This window comes from Mauremys mutica, chromosome 8 (assembly GCF_020497125.1).
Source record: "Mauremys mutica isolate MM-2020 ecotype Southern chromosome 8, ASM2049712v1, whole genome shotgun sequence".
Taxonomy (NCBI): domain Eukaryota; kingdom Metazoa; phylum Chordata; order Testudines; family Geoemydidae; genus Mauremys; species Mauremys mutica.
The window spans coordinates 50487128-50505574 of record NC_059079.1 but is presented as its reverse complement, the minus strand read 5'-3'; the positions used below and the strand labels follow the sequence as shown (position 1 = coordinate 50505574).

General features: G+C 38.0%; 1 protein-coding gene across 3 annotated transcripts in view; it reads right to left on the bottom strand.

Annotated features, from left to right (window-relative positions):
* Positions 1-1389: 1389 nt before the first annotated feature.
* Positions 1390-18447, bottom strand: part of BRINP3 (BMP/retinoic acid inducible neural specific 3) — a 319206-nt gene continuing 302148 nt past the window's right edge. For all 3 annotated transcript variants that reach the window (XM_045026029.1, XM_045026030.1, XM_045026028.1), the window contains one exon: positions 1390-2802. In XM_045026029.1, the coding sequence (XP_044881964.1) occupies positions 1686-2802 (1117 nt within the window). In that variant the 3' untranslated portion in view covers positions 1390-1685. The remainder of the gene's footprint in view (positions 2803-18447) is intronic.

Here is an 18447-nt window from a genome sequence, read left to right as displayed (position 1 = left end):
CTTGTCCACGTTTTATTAATGTCATTTTCCCTACTGGTTGGCAATGTGCTCAAGTTTTTGTAATTTCTTAGGTTTGCTTGTCTAACTGCAACCCTGCTGTAACTCCAGTGATATCATCGTGGTTACTTCAGAGTTGAATTTGAAAGCCCTCTGATAATGGACTATCTTTTCCTTCATTCTAAAATTCCTTGCTTTGAGGTTTAACTAAAAAGACCTAATGCTCCTTTGCCATTTTACAATTTCCCCCCCAAAGAAGGTGTAAAACAGCCCAAGGTTCTGATTCTGACCCTCACCGAATGCACACACACCTGTGACAATAATTTACAAAGTAACAGGGTAATGAAATATACTTTCTCCTAACTAAACTAGATTTCAGCCAGGTGGTTTGATACATTTACAGAAAAAACATGCTTATTTGGTTCCAAATCCCTGCACTGCAAGAGAACCCTGCACAACCACGAAGTAGGAGGCATGATTCTATCACAGGCAAACATCTTTTTGGTTTCTTGGAAAAAAAATCACCTATGTTGAAGCTATGTAGTAGGCATTCTCAAGGAAGTTATTTAGGCACTCATGGAAACTGTCCGTATGCATGATACCCTCTGTGCAGATAGATGTAGGTAAATACAGAATATATATATATATATATATATATATACACACACACAGACACATACAGAGAATACAGATAGTATGTGTATATATATATATATATAAATAATATGCAAGGGGTGGGGCGTGCAATATGATATTTATTTATTTGATATATGATATTTATTTTCGTGGTCTTTCTCTACATATTCTTCAATAAATATGCAAGCAATCATGTAAATCAAATAATTATGGAGACTAAACCTGTTCTCAGTGGAAAGGGATTTCTCTGCTGTAAACTACTGGATATTAGTAAGATAGCTAGCCTTTCATTTGCTCATATACTGTAACCAAGGCAACCTTTCATTACTTTGTATCCCACAGGACACCAGTACTAGCATCCTGTCCATCCTAAAATGCACAGTACTACAGCTCTGGGAATCTGTATGCCATGGTACAGTATCTTGAAAAAGTCATGCCCTTAGCAAGTCTCCCAGGTGCAGGACAAGTGAGCCATCAACCACAGCTGTCAGTTTGCCTTGACATGAACATTTGAATTTGTGTCTCATACGAATAATATAAGATTCCTATTTTTGTTGGCTTTTCTAGGATTTATATAAAAATAATTTGTGACTACCCTCTCCACACCCACGCCTCTAATATACTGCACACACAAAAGTATATCAGGGATATTACTTATTTTGTGAAGGAAAAAAAAAAGAATCCCACAGCATTTGTTTTTAATAACTGTTCAGCTACAAAATTTTATTGGTATCCTTTTATGTTCCCTCTAGAGGATGTAATGCACAAAAGCATTGCCACGGAACATATAAAATTACAAATGAAATTTATTGTAAAAAGTAGAATGTCTTCTAGACTGGTGTCAGTATTTATTTCATTCATAAACCAAAACTGCAGGTATAATATATTCATTGTCAGCAAGTTCATGTGTGTAAATTGCCATCCAATGGTATTGACTGATATAAGACAGATATTGAAAAGACAATTTAAATTTACTCTTCCAAACATAAACTGTTCCACAAAAGCACTGTAAAAACTCCTTCAAGGTTTTGTGTTGTGCTTCACATTGATGGTTAACTACATAATTTGGTTGTGTCATAATCCACTGTGTTTGGTAATTTGGCATTAAAGGCCTGCAAAGCGGATTGAATCCTCACCACCTCACTGGTAGATAGTTTGAGTCTATGTCGTAGCAAGCAAGAGAACAGGTCTAGACGACGCTGGCCAGGCGGGGAGAGTTTATTTACACGGTCCCGTATCTCTAATAGCTGCAAAAGTGCTGAGTCCTGTGATCCCTGAGTATAGGGGTAGTCCAGCTGCAAAATTAAGTCCCGAATTGCTTCTGGGTCAAAGTGCATGCTGTAGCCAAACACTTGGATGTTGTTGATTTTCATGTAGCCTAGGTTACGTGAAGGATCGATAAATTCCAGGGGTTCGTAGTAGATGCTTTCATTGCCATTTGGACCATTTGACTTAATTCGACTCCTCAAGTAGATATGTACTGTTTCAAAAAATGTCTTCCACTTGTTGCCTAGAGTCAGCGTCCAGTTATAACACTGAAGAGGTAAGTCCAGCTTAGTCCGCTCCCAGTCTGGGAAACTGTTTTCATTCACCGGCATGAACCAGCTTTCAGAGTGGCTGCCTCCAAAAGGGTTGACGTAAACTGCTAGAACAGGTTCCAAGGTGCTGTTTTTTGTTAGGCAAATTTGAAGAGAGATACCCAGTATCATATGGACCAAGCTAGACTTGTATTTGTTACTCTTAAGGGTAAGGAGCATCCGTTTGCGCCAGGAGGGATCGAACCAGCTATTGAGGCGCATATCATTGCTGATGAAAATGGCATGGACTTCAATCCTCCGGTCAGTTTTTTGCAATAAATACTTCATCTCCAGATCCTGAAGATCTGTCTCAAACCCAATGTAGTGCTCTGTGGAGTCTGCCACTTCAGGCTTGCAAAGCCCTTGGCTCAGCATGTATCCAGTATTACAGTTCCCACAGCGGGTGCGGTTGTCAGGTGCACATGTTAAACATGCAGAGCCATCTCCCACAATGCAGGGAAGGAACCCGTTGCAGGCGACCTGATCATTAGGGCAGGTGCACGAATGAGTCTCTTCAGAAAAGCTTCCCAGAAGACCATTTTCATTGCAGTACAGAAAGGACTGGATGCGGTTTAGCCAATAGATTGACGATCTGTAAAAGTTAAAAATAATAACAGTAATTAATAACACAAAGGAATCAGAACCCAATCAATACAACCTTGTATTTTTTCACTTTGAAAGAGACAAAGAAAACTGATAGTGGCAGCAAATTCAGACACTATAAACATCTCTAACATGTCAGATGATGACATCTGGAGTGATATCAATGGATATATACATTTCCAGTATGATGAAAAATCACAAAGGAATGTTACCTTATAAACTCAGTGGCATAAAAAGACAATTGGTTTATATTTTCTATTCACTGCACATCATTACTAAGAAACCCTGTCAAGTAAATAGCTAATTTTCTGCATCTGACTTCACTTTAGTACTCTATACAGGGTGGATTTGGGTTTTTTTGGTGCTATTTTGCTAGTTAAGTTGTTATCTGTGTGGGTGGATGTGTACCATCTTTCATCTTTGTTACATAGTCTTTGGAGATTTACATGATATTCTGAACGTTCTTGTTCTGGGTTGGAACTGCTGTGATTTACAGATAGTGAAATTTAGAGACCAAGCATTTAGCTGGAATACCAGGTAAGAGAAAACATTAAAATAGATTCAGACTTTATTATCTGAGTCACTTCTAGCACTATACTCCTACTGTTAAGCATGGGTGAATATGTCTTTCATTTTTCCCTGACTGGACTGGTAAGGCACAGTTGCAAAGAGAAAGACAATATGACCAAACAGACTCTGGAAATGGCTCAGAGCAAAAATAACCTGCATTGCTTTTATATTTTTCAGCTTTTGTGCATGCTAGTTTTATTGATGCATTGCTTGAAGAACACATTTTAGTTTCTGCTATGTCAAATTCCATTTTTCTAATGTTTGTACAACATCTTTATCATTTGTTTCCCCCCCAACTATAAAATAAACATTAACACTGTAAACATGTATGATCTCAAAATTTGGCTTTGCAAAAGTGTCAGTCTGAAACACAGTAAAAACAAGTTAACCTGTACCCTTGTTATTTGATCTTTTTTTCTTTTTGTGTGTCATTTATTGCATATCGATATTTTACATGAATAACAACCTTTGTTCAAGAAACATTTTTTTTTAAAATAGAAGCATGGTTGCCTAGAATGCATTCATTGTGCTTTGTATCTAGTTGAAAGCAGACATTAAGTAAGAATGTTATTACTAGAGCTGGTCAAATCTAGAATTTCCATCTTACAGAAAATGTCAAATATTATGGCATTTTTATTGTCCAAATCAACAAAAAGTAAAAATATTAAACTTTGCATGGAATGGAAAGTTACAAAATAATTTATATTGGAAATGCAAAATGTTTTGTTTGGCTTAGTTCAAAATTGAACTGTGTCTATGTGGACTGCAGTGGTGCCACAGGGAAGCTATAGTTTTGGTTAACCTGAATCAAAACATTTTGGTTTATTGAACCAAATCAAAATGTTCAGGTTTTGGGTAAGTTCACCATTACTCTGTGTCTGCCTGTATTGCTATGGTGCCTCATGAAAATTATATTTAAGGTTCCTTTTATCCCCATTCTACCCTATGAGCTGGGTACACAGCCAAAAAACATCTCTCATAATGCATCATCATGAAACACTGTGGCAGTCCAATCAGAGGTAAGACTGTGTGCACCACGGGAAATGTAGTCCAGCCAAGGAGCTCAATCTGTAGAGGAAAATGAGAGAATGAAACATCTAAACTACAGCTCCCATAAGACATTGTGGCAGCTCAGGTGGACACAGATTATTTTCAAATTGACCCAAAATTAAATATTTGTATTTTATTTAACAAACCAAAATGTTCTGATTTGGCTCAACCAAATATGAAATTAAATATTTTGTTTAGATTTACCTGAAAAGTGGGAAAAAAGGCAAAATTGAAATTTTCACACAGATATACTTTAATGGAAAATTGCTAACCAGCTCTAATTATTACTGTTTCATAGTATGTATTATCTTATTGTTTCAAAAGTAAACATTACAAAAGCCTTGAGTAGCTTTTTGTGACATATTTAGAAGTAGAGCTGAGTGGGACATGGGTTTCTTGTATTGGGAAACAATTGGGTTTTTTAAACCTCCTGTCCCAAATGAAGACAAAAAATATAAATCTCAACAATTTTCAGAAACTGACAATCCATAAATAATTTGGTTAAGGATCAATCAAAATATTTTATTTTGATAATTTCAAAATGTTTTGCTTCAATGTTAGGTTTCAGAGTAGCAGCCGTGTTAGTCTGTATCCGCAAAAAGAACAGGAGTACTTGTGGCACCTTAAAGACTAACAAATTTATTTCAGCATGAGCTTTCATGAGCTACAGCTCACTTCTTTGGATGCATAGAATGGAACAATGTTGAACTTTTTACTATAGTTAGTTTAAATTTCAACATTTGGACAATTTTCAAACTTTTTTTCCATTTTTTTAAACTAGAAATTGGTCAAAACTGACAGTTTCCTGCTAAGTTTCAATTAAGATGAATCAGTATTTTCTACCAAAAAAAAAATTCTGTCAAAAATTCCCTGCTAGTTCTAGTTATAACTTCTCAATTATTGTCTCCAGTTTCTGCTGGAACAGAAATACTAAGATATCATGTGGACATTATACTGATAGGCACAAATGAGCCTATTTTAAATATTTGGGCCATATAACATTTAAAACTGGAGATAAATTAGTATACATTTTGTCAAGTATCCCAAATTAAAGAGGGGTCCTATAGTAGAAAGAAAGGATGGTCTTGTTAAGGCAACAGACGGGGACTTCAATTCCAATCTCAACTTCTGGCTTCAATTCGCATCTCAACTACATTTATGTGTTAGATTGGACAAATCATGTAGTGCAGGATTTTGTCCTGCAGCAGAAGGCTAACAACATTTGTTTAAATGAAAGCCAAGATTTGGAACTACTATTCTTCACCAAAGGGAGATGTGGGATGAGGGCAAATTTCCTGTGGAAAATTCCATGGATATGGAATCACAGAATACATAGTGCTCCAATGCCTATGTTGTTCCTATCTTTGGAAGGCACTTCCTCTATGTATCTTTAGTGAAAGCTAAAATTGTTGCTTGCATTGCTACGATACGTAACTACACTGGAAACAATGGTGTACGAATATACATACTAATTTATATTGATGGTGCCACATTACTGAAATAAATCTTAATAAAATTTTGTCCTTGTCTGAAGGATTGAAAGTCCCATCTCAAAGGTCGCTCACTACTGCCTATTCCTAGAGCTTTATGGCTTGGGCCTGTCTGAGATATATCACAATCAGATTTCCAAAAGGTACAAGATAGAGGACATGGCACTCCAGAGCTTTTTTCACCCCTTTAAATCTTTGGACTATGCCATTTACTTTTAATTAGTCTTTAAAAATTAGGCCTGCCCTGTTGGTAACAGTTGGACCTATACAATTACAGTATCACGTTTAAGAACTTACCCTGATGGAAGCTGATCTGATCTACAAATGTGAATCCTAGGAGCACATCCCTCATTATGAGTTCTCCATGAAAGTTCAGTTTCTTTTAAAAGTTTTGTTCATAAATAAGAATATGTGAACACAAAGCTGCTTCTTGTACAAGAGAAACTCCATTATTCAGACATGGATTTGAAGCACAGTGGCAGGATAGTTATTTGCAGAATTATTGTAAAGATTCCTTTTTCTGTTTTAGGGTATCAGCAATAGAGGCCAAATTTGGCTTATTTTATTCACATAAATCATCATGCTGTTCAATTATTTTGGACATCTAAGTATTGATTTAGAAGCCTAATTTCAAGCACCAGTTTCTGATAATTGGAGCGGTAATCTATGTTAAAAAACATTTGAAACTGAAACTTTGAATATTGTTTTACCGAAAAAAGGAAGAAATGATGGAGCTTTGAGTCGTGTGTATGTGTGTCAGAAAATTCTCATGAATCTTTTATCTTTTCCTCTTCTGTTTCCTTTAATCACCTATTTTCTTAAAATAAATGCATGCAAAACAGAGTGGAATCCTAATTCCAGAGAGCTAATATTAATTTAAAATCACCTCAGAGTTAGCGATCATTTTATGTACATCATCTATCATTTCTGCATTCCTCATGCTGTCAACAAAAAAACAAACAAACAAAAATTGGTGGCTCAGAATTGATCTGAAATTTTAAAAGGGTATTTTACAAAATATGTGATGACCAAGAGATGTGCTTGTATGAAACTATCTATACAACAAACAATATATTTTCTTTTAACAACCAAACTTTTCTGTTTAGCATTTGTTTGTCTTATGTGCTTATCTGTACTGTGAAGATTTGCACCTGTGTGATCAATGTAATACTTCTAATGGAATAGATGGTGGGTCATCTCCTGTTTACCTTCCTAATAGAAGTAATTACACAGTGAATGAGACTGCTTGTGTCAATGAGATGAGCAGGAATTGTCTCATTGACAATAAACAAAAGGGAAATCACTACCCTGTTTTCATTGTCCACAATAACAAAAAAGCAAAAGGCAAGCTGACATAATAAATAATGTTAGGTGACGATTTCAAAAATGATATCGTTGTTAATAATCTAATAGAATTTGATTTAAAAAAATAATTAATTGTACCTGATAGCATTCCTTTAACACCTTATGATACAGTTATAGCACTTTAATATTTTGTTTCTTTGCTATTTCAAAGAATTATCTACACATTAACATGCAGCCCAAACAACAAACATCAGAGCTTAGGTCGTCATCCTTCTAAAGTGGGTGGACCAAATTCAGGGGCAATACATTAGTTATGCTAACTTAGATTCCATTATAGTCAGACACTTTTACTGCTATTGGCACTCAGCAACAAATGTGTGTGTGACTGGAAAGGAGTCTATGTTGTCAAAACAAACGCACACATAAAGAACCTCAAAGTATGGGCATGGCCTACTTTTAACAGACACTCTTACACTCACCTGTTAGTTACTTTCCTGCATGAACTTCTCTCTTCTGTCCCTGGGCTTATCAGTAAAACCAGTTGACTCCCTTTAATGTAAACTCAGTGGGCCAAATTCAGAAATGACATGCCCCACGGTGACCTTCACGTTTCTCTTTGGTGAGTATGAGTCTAAAGATTTCTACAATGTCTAAATAAGACGAAGGCCTTGTGTACACTGCCACTTACAGCGCTGGAACTTTCTTTGCTCAGTGGTGTGAAAAAACACCCCTGAGCAATGTAAGTTTCAGAGCTGTAAAGTGGCAGGGTAGATAGTGCTACAGCTATAGATAGTAGCTATTCCCCATGCAGACGTGGTGTTATTAGAGCTCCAGGAGAGCTCATCTCCCAGCACTGGAGCCGTGACTACACAGCCATGTTAAAACACTGCCATGGCAGCACTTTAACGTCTGCTGTATAGACATGCCCTTAGAGAATGTGGGTAAATCTAAGGATATCTAAGAGGATATAAATGCACTTTGGGAGGGTTGAAAGATGAAACTTCCAACTTAGACTCCATCTAGACTTCCTTAGTTTTTCTTACACTGAAGTCTAGTCCACATTAAAAACCCAACTACATCACTCTGGAATCCACACCTCGTGGATATAGTTAATATAGTTAAGTGATATAGTTAAGCAGACCTAACTCGTAGTATAGACAACTCTAGGTCGACAGACACAATTCTTCTGTTGACCTATCCACTGCCTGTCACGGAACTGGATTAACTACACTGATGGGAAATTCCCTCCTGTCGGCATAGTTAGTGTCTACAGTGAAGCACTGCAGCAATGGAGGTGCAGCACTACTGATGTAGACAAGCACTCAGACTTGTTTCCACTCACCTCCCAAATGGTCCAAGAATATTTACTACTATGATTCCTTTGTTATTTGCATGAATGAAACCAACTGCTTTGTATTACTTTATCTCTTTAAAGTTGGCATTAAGCAGTAATAATATACTTCCTAGTTCACCTTTGTCATATTACTTTTACTGAAGTAAATTAAGTGAAAAAAAAATCTACATGAAAGGTAGGTAACCATACTTTATTTATCCTACTAGTCCTTAATAGATAAATTTAGACTCATTTTAAAGAATTATTCTGAATTTGTTCTCCTCATTCTAGGAGTAGAGATGGTCATTTAAATAACTCATCTGGAAAAAAATTGATTCAGATTCTAGTCATAATTAGGAATTTTTTAAAATGTGTAACATTATGTTTTTAGGAAAAAAACACCATACAAACAGTTTCAGATCCATGATAGTATTCCCTAACAGATGTTCATGTCTGTATGCTTTGTGAACCTTTGAGTTTGAAGGGGCTGGTTATATGCATTGTACTGATTCCTGAGATCCCTCAACTCCTCCTACTGAAAGCCGTAATCAGGGGAATCCTCACTTTACAGGATGAGGCCTGTGATGAGGTGTATATCCCACAAAGACTTCAAATGGGCCTGAGAGAACAACTAACATACCGGGCTGCACCTGGAGAGTGGGCCAGGCTTAACTGAGGATGAGGCCTGGCTGGGGAGGGGACATGGGAGAGGGTTATAAACTAAGGAACTTGAGAGCAGAATGGGGCTGGCTGCTGGGGTGTGGAGGGTGAGCTGGCTTTTGGCAGGATTGAGATGGAAGATTTTCTGACCCCAAATGAAGTCACTCTAGAAACTGAAGAAGATTCTGTTAGAGAGGGAAAATGGATACAAAGTAGGGAAAAAAAGAAAAGAGTAGAATCAGAGCATGATGATATCAGCAACAAAGCAAAGCTTGGGAAAGAAATAAACCAAAATGTTATAACTGCAAGTTCCTTAGCCAAAGCAATAAGATTAGGTGCCATTCAGTATGTGAAAGCAGCTAACTAGATCCAAAAAAGCATAGGGCAGTGGCTCTCAAACTTTTTTTTACTGGTGGCCCCTTCACATAGCAAGCCTCTGAGTGCGACCCCGCTTATAAGTTAAAAACACTTTTTATATATATTTAACACCATTGTAAATGCTGGAGGCAAAGCGGGGTTTGGGGTGGAGGTTCACAGATCGCAACCCCCTATGTAATAATCTCACGACTCCCTGAGGTATCCTGACCCCCAGTTTGAGAACCCCTGGCACAGGGGATATAGTAACAGCCAGTAGGTTGTAAGATGGGGATTTTTTAGTTGACTGTACAGACAAAGAGCAGGCTGCTAAACTGCTTAAAAACTAAAATGCTAGGGAAAATTAAAATAAATTGCCAGCTACCAAAGTATTCCCTGCAAAAAGGGGGTGATATATGGAGTGCCATTAGAACTGATCAGTGATGAAATACCAAAAGTATAGGAGAAGAGAAAGTGTATATTAACAATCTGTCAATAGATCAAATTCATGTGATTTGAAATAAGGTTAAGAGTGCAATACTACTACTATTGAGATCACAGTCTTTTGTTGGAATGTGTAGTTTTACAGCACATGCAAGAATTAAATGAAAATATCCTGGAAATGAAAAATAAACCAGCTGTCCTATGTCTCCAGCAAACATGGTTGGTTAAAAAGCTTCCCTTTAAATTTACAGGTTACTTAGACAAGACTGAAAACTAGGAAGAGAAGGAGTCATTTGCACTTTCATAAAGGACACACTAAACTACAAAGCCATAGAGAATGAAGAAGTAATGATGTGGAGATCCCAATTCAGACGAGAATTTTTTCTTTAAAGATTTATAATATCTATAACCTGTGTAGAAAATTAGACTGCTCAGACTTACTAGAAAGACAATATATTTTATGCAGTGACCTAAATAGTCATAATAATTTGTGGGACAGTAAGACAACTGATAAGAATGGCATATGCTTAGAAAAGTTCATTGAAAACAAACTAGTGATTTTAAACAATGGCACACCAACACCCCAAAAGAGATTTAAAGCAGCAGATGATAGTTTTTCTTGCTTAGATCTGGGAATTGTAACAGCAGATCCTGCAAGTAGATGCAACTGGGAAATAAATAGGGAAGTAGGAATGGGGAGTGATCATTTCTCCATACCGCCAACCTTACCTTGCCCTTGAAATGTAATGGAATATTACCCACCTGGGATTTTAAAAAAAGCTATCTCAGAGCCATTTACAACTAAGTGTACTGAATTTGTGAATGTTCATTGTGTGAATGATGATGACGTAGAGAATTTCAATGCCAATGTAATAAAGGGATTAATAACAGCAGCTATGTTAGCCATACCTAAGATACCAAAGTACCCCAAAACTAAAACCTCAGTTCCATGGTGGAATGAGGACTGCAAAATGGCAATTAAGGACAGGAACAAAGCCTATAAAAAGAAAAAATGAATAGTAAAGATCTAATGAAGTATAGAAGACATAAGACAATAGCCGAAAGAATTATTTAAAAAAAAGAAAAGAAAGACAGGTGGAGGAAGTACTGTGGGTGGATAAATAAAGATACCAAGACATGAGAAATATACAGGCAAATTAGAAGAATGCATACAATTAAGACAAAGAATAGTAACTTCCCACGTTTTCTTGGGACTGACACAATAGTTAGAAGTTCTGATAACAAAACAGCATAAGTTTAGCAGAAACTTTCTGAGGGGTGAGTAATGATGAAATCAAAGTGCAGTTTGTCACCACATTAAAAGATAATTCATTTAAGAGAATCGTGATCTATTATATTGGTGGGGTAAACATGAAGCTAGTATACTGAATGAATGGTTTTGTAAATGGGAGCTTGAGAAAGCTATTGCTAACTGCAAGAATACAGACCCAGCTAAAAATAATATATTCAACATTTTTACTATCTTTTTGAAAGCAGTTTGAGGGTTCACTTGGAATTATATAACAAACTATATCGGAGGGGGGAGGAGTGATACCACTAGGGTGCAAACATGTAGTAATTCCAATATGTGGCAAAGAGTTCTGTGGCACCTTATAGACTAACAAATGTATTGGAGCATGAGCTTTCGTGGGTGAATATCCACTTCGTTGGATGCTGAAGTGGGTATTCACCCACGAAAGCTCATGCTCCAATACGTTTGCTAGTCTATAAGGTACCACAGAACTCTTTGCCACTTTTACAGATCCAGGCTAACATGGCTACCCCTCTGATACTTAATTCCAATATGAAAACCAGGCAAACTTTCTTCACAAATTGGACGCTTATAGATCTATTGACCTTATGTCTTGTCTGGGTAAAATTATGGAGAGAATGGTGAATGCAAGATTCATTGTCTATTTGGAAAACAATGACATTATAGAAATGACATGGTTTTAGGAGCATAAAATGCACCCATTGATCACATTGATAAATTAGAAATTGAAATACAAAAAAAATGAGGCACAAAGATTTCATGATAGCTGTCTTTCTAGATATTGAAAAGGCATATGCCATGCTATGGAGGGAAGGTTTTTGTACAAAGTAAATGAATTTAGGAATAAGGGGAAGAATATATGGGTGAATTAGGGACTTTTTCAGTAATAGGACTATGGAGATCAGAGTTGGGAAAGTTATGTTGACTATAGCTAATATTAAAAATGGTACACCACAGGGAAGTATTATCAGCCTGACCTTATTTAATATGATAAATGATCTCCCAAAACAAATAAGTGCTGGGGTCAGTCTATTCTCAGATAATTGTGGTTTGTGGATGAGCAGCAGGAATATTGAGGTGGCAGAAAGGAGAATCAATAAAACATTACAAGAGACCTCTGATTAGGGAACTGCATAAGGTACCAATTTCTCCATTGCCAAAGCCAAATGACTGATCTTTACAAAAAGGAAAGTTACAAAGGAATTTAAACGGTCTCTGTATGGAGAACAATTAGATAAAGTTAGAAGGTTTAAATTCCTAGAGATAATATTTGATGCTAAATTATTTTGGAAAGATAATATAGATTATGTTAAAGATATATATAAAGGAAGGATTAAACCACATAAAAGTCTTGCTGGACTAAATGGATAATGGAGATGAAAGCATTGCTGTAGATATACAGAGCCATAATCAGGCTGGTAATTGGCTATGGCAGCAAAGCTTTTGGGTCAGCATCAAAATCAGAACTTGAAATCACCGGATCCAACTTTCTTGTCCAAAATTAATGGGAATTGTAATAATGAAAGCACCAAACAAACATATGAGGATTGTTGGGAATTTGATAGGCAAACTATAACACATGATATTAGAACTCCACATGCCATTCAAGTTAAATGTGGATGCAGATGTTGAAAGACAAGGGAGAGCCAAATGGCATAAAAACTTTTAGTCATGGGAAAATTAGATGTAGATGGAAAATCATCTGTCCAAACATGGATTTAGATTTATTTATAAACTTAAAGGTAAAAAAGAGACAGTAGGTATTAAAACTGAAATGTACCAGTCTACAGATGAAAAGTGGAGTCAATTGTGTCAAATATATATAGATGGGTCCAAATGAGACAAAACCAGAAGAATATATCAAAATGTGAAATAAGTACATCTAAAATAATACCAACAGATGAACTAGTAGCAATACACTAGCATTAAATTAGATCAGGAATGTACACCCAGTATAGGTGGCTATTTTTTTTATTCAGTCTTAGGCCTTATAGTGATAAAAGAGGGTATCTCAGTATGTTGTGATTTAATCAATTAAATTATATTTCTAATAACAGATGGGGTTACCTGTAGCTTTAGTTTGGACCCTTGTGCATATTAGAATAGCAGAGGAAGAAATGGTGGACAAAGCAGCTAAAAATACTTCAAGAAACTGAAACACTAACATGGAAATACCCTTGAGTAGACAGGAATTCAAAAGCCCAGTACAGAAAAATGTTTAAAAAGTAACAGAAAAAAAATGGACTAATGAAAAAAGGAAGATTTTTTTTTAATTGTGCCCTAGAGTTGAAGATAACAATATACTTCAGGGACTGGTTTGAAAAAATGTGGAGATTTTGTTTAGAGTACTAACTAGCCATTGTGCCTTAAACAAAAATCTTTTTTGAATAAACAGACACCACGACAGACAATGTATAGTCTAAAAAGTGGAAGATATAATTGATCACCTTGTATGGGCTTTGATAAATAAAGGGAAAAGCTTTCTGAAGAATTCAAACATCTTAAGGTAACAAAAGTTAAATTGTTATTTAGTAAAAATGTCAAGGAAATGGGATAATTTTAGAATGGTGCTGTTACATTACCTGAAAGACTCAGGGAAGAGTGAGAGAATATAAACTGCTAAGTATTTAGGAATTATAGTTGGCAGCTACAGACTACTCAGTTAAATCTGCTTCACCACTTGAAAAAACGAAAAGAAGGAAAGAACGGGGCTGCAGGGAAGAGAAGAAGGACCTCTGCAATCACTCTGGAATTTGAGAGTGGAAAGGTCAGGAAGATAGCCCATGGCAGAGAGTTGGTCCTGGGATCCTCTCATAAACAGAGAAGTTTTGAAAGAGGCCAGGAGGGAGAGACAACCACTGGGAATGGAGCAGGCTGATAAAAGGGCAGGAACCAAATTTCCAGTGGAGAGTCCTGGGAGCTGTTTGATTGAGAAGTAAAGGAAGCTCAAGAGAGATGAAAGGTCAAGCCCAAAGTGAGTGGAAGTGGGTTTGACTGTATATTTTTATTCTGGGATTTTGTTGGGGTAAATCAGGGGAAGACCCTGATAGTTCCAGCCCTGAAAGAAGAGTTAGGCATTCTGACTCACAGACTTTCTAGGTTAAGAAAAGTTGGATAGGAAGAAGTCCAGGGAAGTAGCAGAAATTAGCTGGGAATGGAGCAGTCCTTGGTTGCTAGTTATAGGGGTCACTGGAGTGGAATCTAGTGTAGGGGAGTGGGGCTAGGTTCCCCTACTAGCTATTGACAAGGGGCTGTGAAGCCAGAAAAGGATATAGGGATGATGGAAAGCCCTGAAAGAAGGGTGTGAGGACAATGGGGCCTGGAGTTGCGGTCAAAGATCTTTTTGTAAGGACTTTTATTTGTTGGACTTACCTTGGAAGGGGTGGACTTAAATAATTACCTGGATTGCCAGAGGGCTGAGTTACAGGAAAAGACATTTCTGCAGAGCAAGAGTGACCTTTGGCAGGGGGCATTAGAAATGAGAGAGCACGCGTCCTCATTTCCAGCCACGGGAAGATGCAGTAGTGGACAGTGCACTCTTTCACAGGGCCCCAGATGTCTGTCTCATTAGCAATCCAAGATCTACATTTTATGCTTTCCTTGTTTCACTAAATGAAACAAGTTTATGCTAATACTAGATTTATGAAACACTACATTTTTTGATACCCCCACAAAAGTTTCTTCAATTGATTGAAAACTTTCCACATGTGACTGATGTTCCAAGTCAAGAATTATCATCTGTGTTATACTGTGAACTTCCAGAAATACTGTTAAATTGAACAGCTCTGCTTAGGAGAAATTTAGGGACATCTCATAAACTGTATTTCAATTGCCTTATGTCCATGTTGGATCTTAAAGGGACCCAATTTCCTTTCTATCGTTAATAACATTGCTGTGGCTATCCTACAAGGGTAGAATGTGGGAACATACTGTGAAGTTCAGTGTACTTGGCACATGGAGCAATGCCAGAGTATCACTTTACTCAGATAACTACTTTCCTTACCTGCCATTCAGACAATGGCACTTTGTACTGGATTCCCTCCACTGGATTCCCCTTTAGAACTACATTGTTTATATATTTTCACCCTTTGAAGTTCTTCCCAGCTCTGCTCCAGCATGACTGTCTCCCTTGCTTTGCCAGTGATACCAGCCTCAATGCACCATTCCTCCTCTTCTCCCACTCATCATTTACTGATGCAAACTCCTCATGGAATGTCCTCCCAGGACTAGTTCACCAAAACATTATCCTTTCAATATTCAAGACTCACATCTCTCCACATTCCAGACTCGCAACTTCAGCCATGCCCACCAGAAATGGGGAAAACTTACCATTCAAAGTTCCTTGTGGCTTCAGAGCATATCCCATTTTATTCATCTTTTGGTGTGAAATCTGGCCCAACTTATGCCAGTAGCAGAACTCACATTCACATCAATGAGAACTGACCCATTTACCCTTAGATTGTAAACTCTTTGGGTAACACTATACATCACACCTGTCTTTTTTGTTTACTAGGCTCTTACTGTTCTGCTCAAGACTAATGCATTCCCACTACTGCTTTCCATCCACTTTTTTTTTAAACCTGTGACCACATCACTGGGGGAGTGTGGGACTAGTCAATAAGTGAGGACCTACTTATTCCTAGATTCCAAAACTAGAAGGGACCATAGTGATCATGTAGACTGATCTCCTGTATAGCACAGGCAATAGAATTTCCCCAAAATAATTCCTAGAATATATCTTTTAGGGAAAAAAAATGATTGACTTTAAAAATGGCCAGTGAGGAGAATCCACCATGACCCTTGGTAAATTGTTGCATTGTTAATTACCCTCACAGTGAAATGTATGGCTTATTTACAGTCTGAATTTATTTAGTTTCAACTGCCAGTCATTTGATTATGTTACACCTTTGATATATAGAAGAGCCCATTATCAAATATTTGTTTCCTATGTAGGTACTTATATAGATACTCTGATTAAGTCACTCCTTAATTGTCCCCTAATTAAATTAAAATATTTAGCTTCTTGAGTGTAATATAAAGCGTGATTTATAATCCTTTAATCATTCTGATGGCTCTTGTCTGAACCTTCACCAACATATCTTACTTACTGAATAGGAGTACCACTTACTGGTCCTTTGTGTCTTGTACTGTCCCAGGCATGCTGTCAGTGCTTAACAGCTATAATTATAAAAATAACTGGTACATTAGACAGCACTGGAAGTGCTTTACAATATACTGCACTACATTTTATGACAGGCTGTCATTATTATTTCAACCTGGAGACCCACTTTAGAAGTAATGTGTGTTTGGTTTTCAAGTGTGAAAGTCAGGTGATGAGGTAATACTACTTCAATATAAGATGTGACCAAAGTCTACTGAAATCAGTGCTTACCTTTCCATTGACTTCAATGGACTTCAGATCAAGCTTCAAATGCATAGGGTTCCCAATTTGACCATTCCTGAGTAAATGGTAGTTTGCCATAAAACTTTATCAAGAACTATTATTTACTGAATCCTACTTAAAAAAAAATCCCAAGTTCACTTTATTAAAATGTTTTAAACTAGATTGAGCATTTCTTATACAAATGACATTCTGTCCTGCCCAGACTACTCATTTATTTTATCCAGAAACACTGATACAGTCTTGCTTTGCCATATATGATATTGTTTACAAATCCTTTCAAATGTTAAATTTGCTTGTGACAAATTGTATTTTTGGCATTTCCTTATGGAAAGGAAGTGTCTGAACTATTAGTCTGTGAGAAATGACTTACTTCTGTTACACAACTTCTGAATTCTTCACTTTTATAAAAATAAACTTTATATTTCTTTGAATAGCTTTAGAGAATTCTCAGCCTTGTGCATTCTGCTCTTTGTGGGGAAAGTATAGCGTGGGCCGCACAGTGCTTCCTTAAGTTGTTCCTGCACTGTGCTTCAGCACTGTCCTGCAATAAACACTTATACGGATAACAAGAACTTGGAGTCAGTGCACATACATGTAAGGTTTCCTGGAAGGAGAAACACTCAACAAAAGTTCCTTCAAGACAGGGAGCCTTTGGTAGAAGCCAGGTATTGGCTACCAAATGTGTTGGGTCCCCGCAATATGAGTGTGATTCTGCGTGTATCAGCAGGAGGCACAGGCAGGGGCGGCTCTATGAATTCCGTCGCCTCAAGCAGGGCGGCGCGCTGCGCCGCTCGCGCTGCCGGGTGCCGGTCCCGCGCCTTCGCGGGACCTCCCACAGACGTGCCGCTGGTCCCACGCCTATGGTGGAGCTTCCACAGGCATGCCTGCGGGAGGTCCACATGAGCCGCGGGACCAGCGCACCCTCCGCAGTCATGCCTGCGGGAGGTCCGGTCGTCCCGCGGCTCCGTTGGACCTCCCGCAGGCATGACTGCGGAAGGTCCGTCGGACCCGCCTGCCACCCTCCAGTTAAAATGCCGCCCCACGCACGCGCTTGGCGCGCTGGGGTCTGGAGCCAGCCCTGGGCACAGGGCCATCTGCCCTGAGTCCTTGTGACTCTTCACTGGGTCCTGGTCTCCATGATCCTGAACTGCACTGCTAAGGCTGTCCTGCTGCCCCCCAGAATGATCACAAATTAAGGGGAAAGAGGAGTCCTACGGTACACAAGGGTTTCAGTCTGCCTTAAACTTTTGGGCTGATTTACCATTGCTAGAGGAGAAGGAACAATATGCCTTTCCCCCAGATCTATTCCTTGCCACACCTCTGCAGTGCAGATCCCTGTGTAGCATCTGCCACAGAGAGGTCAAGGGGAAAGTTGCTATGGAGATAGCTGACTTCTGTCTATTGAGGAGATCTCCAGTATATTGGAACTGGGGAGATGGTCTCCCCAGAATGATTACGAACATAAGAACAGCCATACTGGCCCAACCAATGGTCCATCTAGTCCTGTCTTCAAACAGTGGCCAGTGCTAGTGCTTCACAGGGTATAAACATAACAGGGGACTTTTGAGAGATCCACCCCCTGTCATCCAGTCCCATGTTCTGGCAATTGGAGGTTTAAGAACACCCAGAGCAAAATGTTGCATCCCTGTCCATCTTGGCTATAGCCATTGATGGACCTATCCTTCTGGAACATATCTACTTCTTTTTTGAACCTAGGGTATGATTACAAACCAAACATTCTAAACACATTT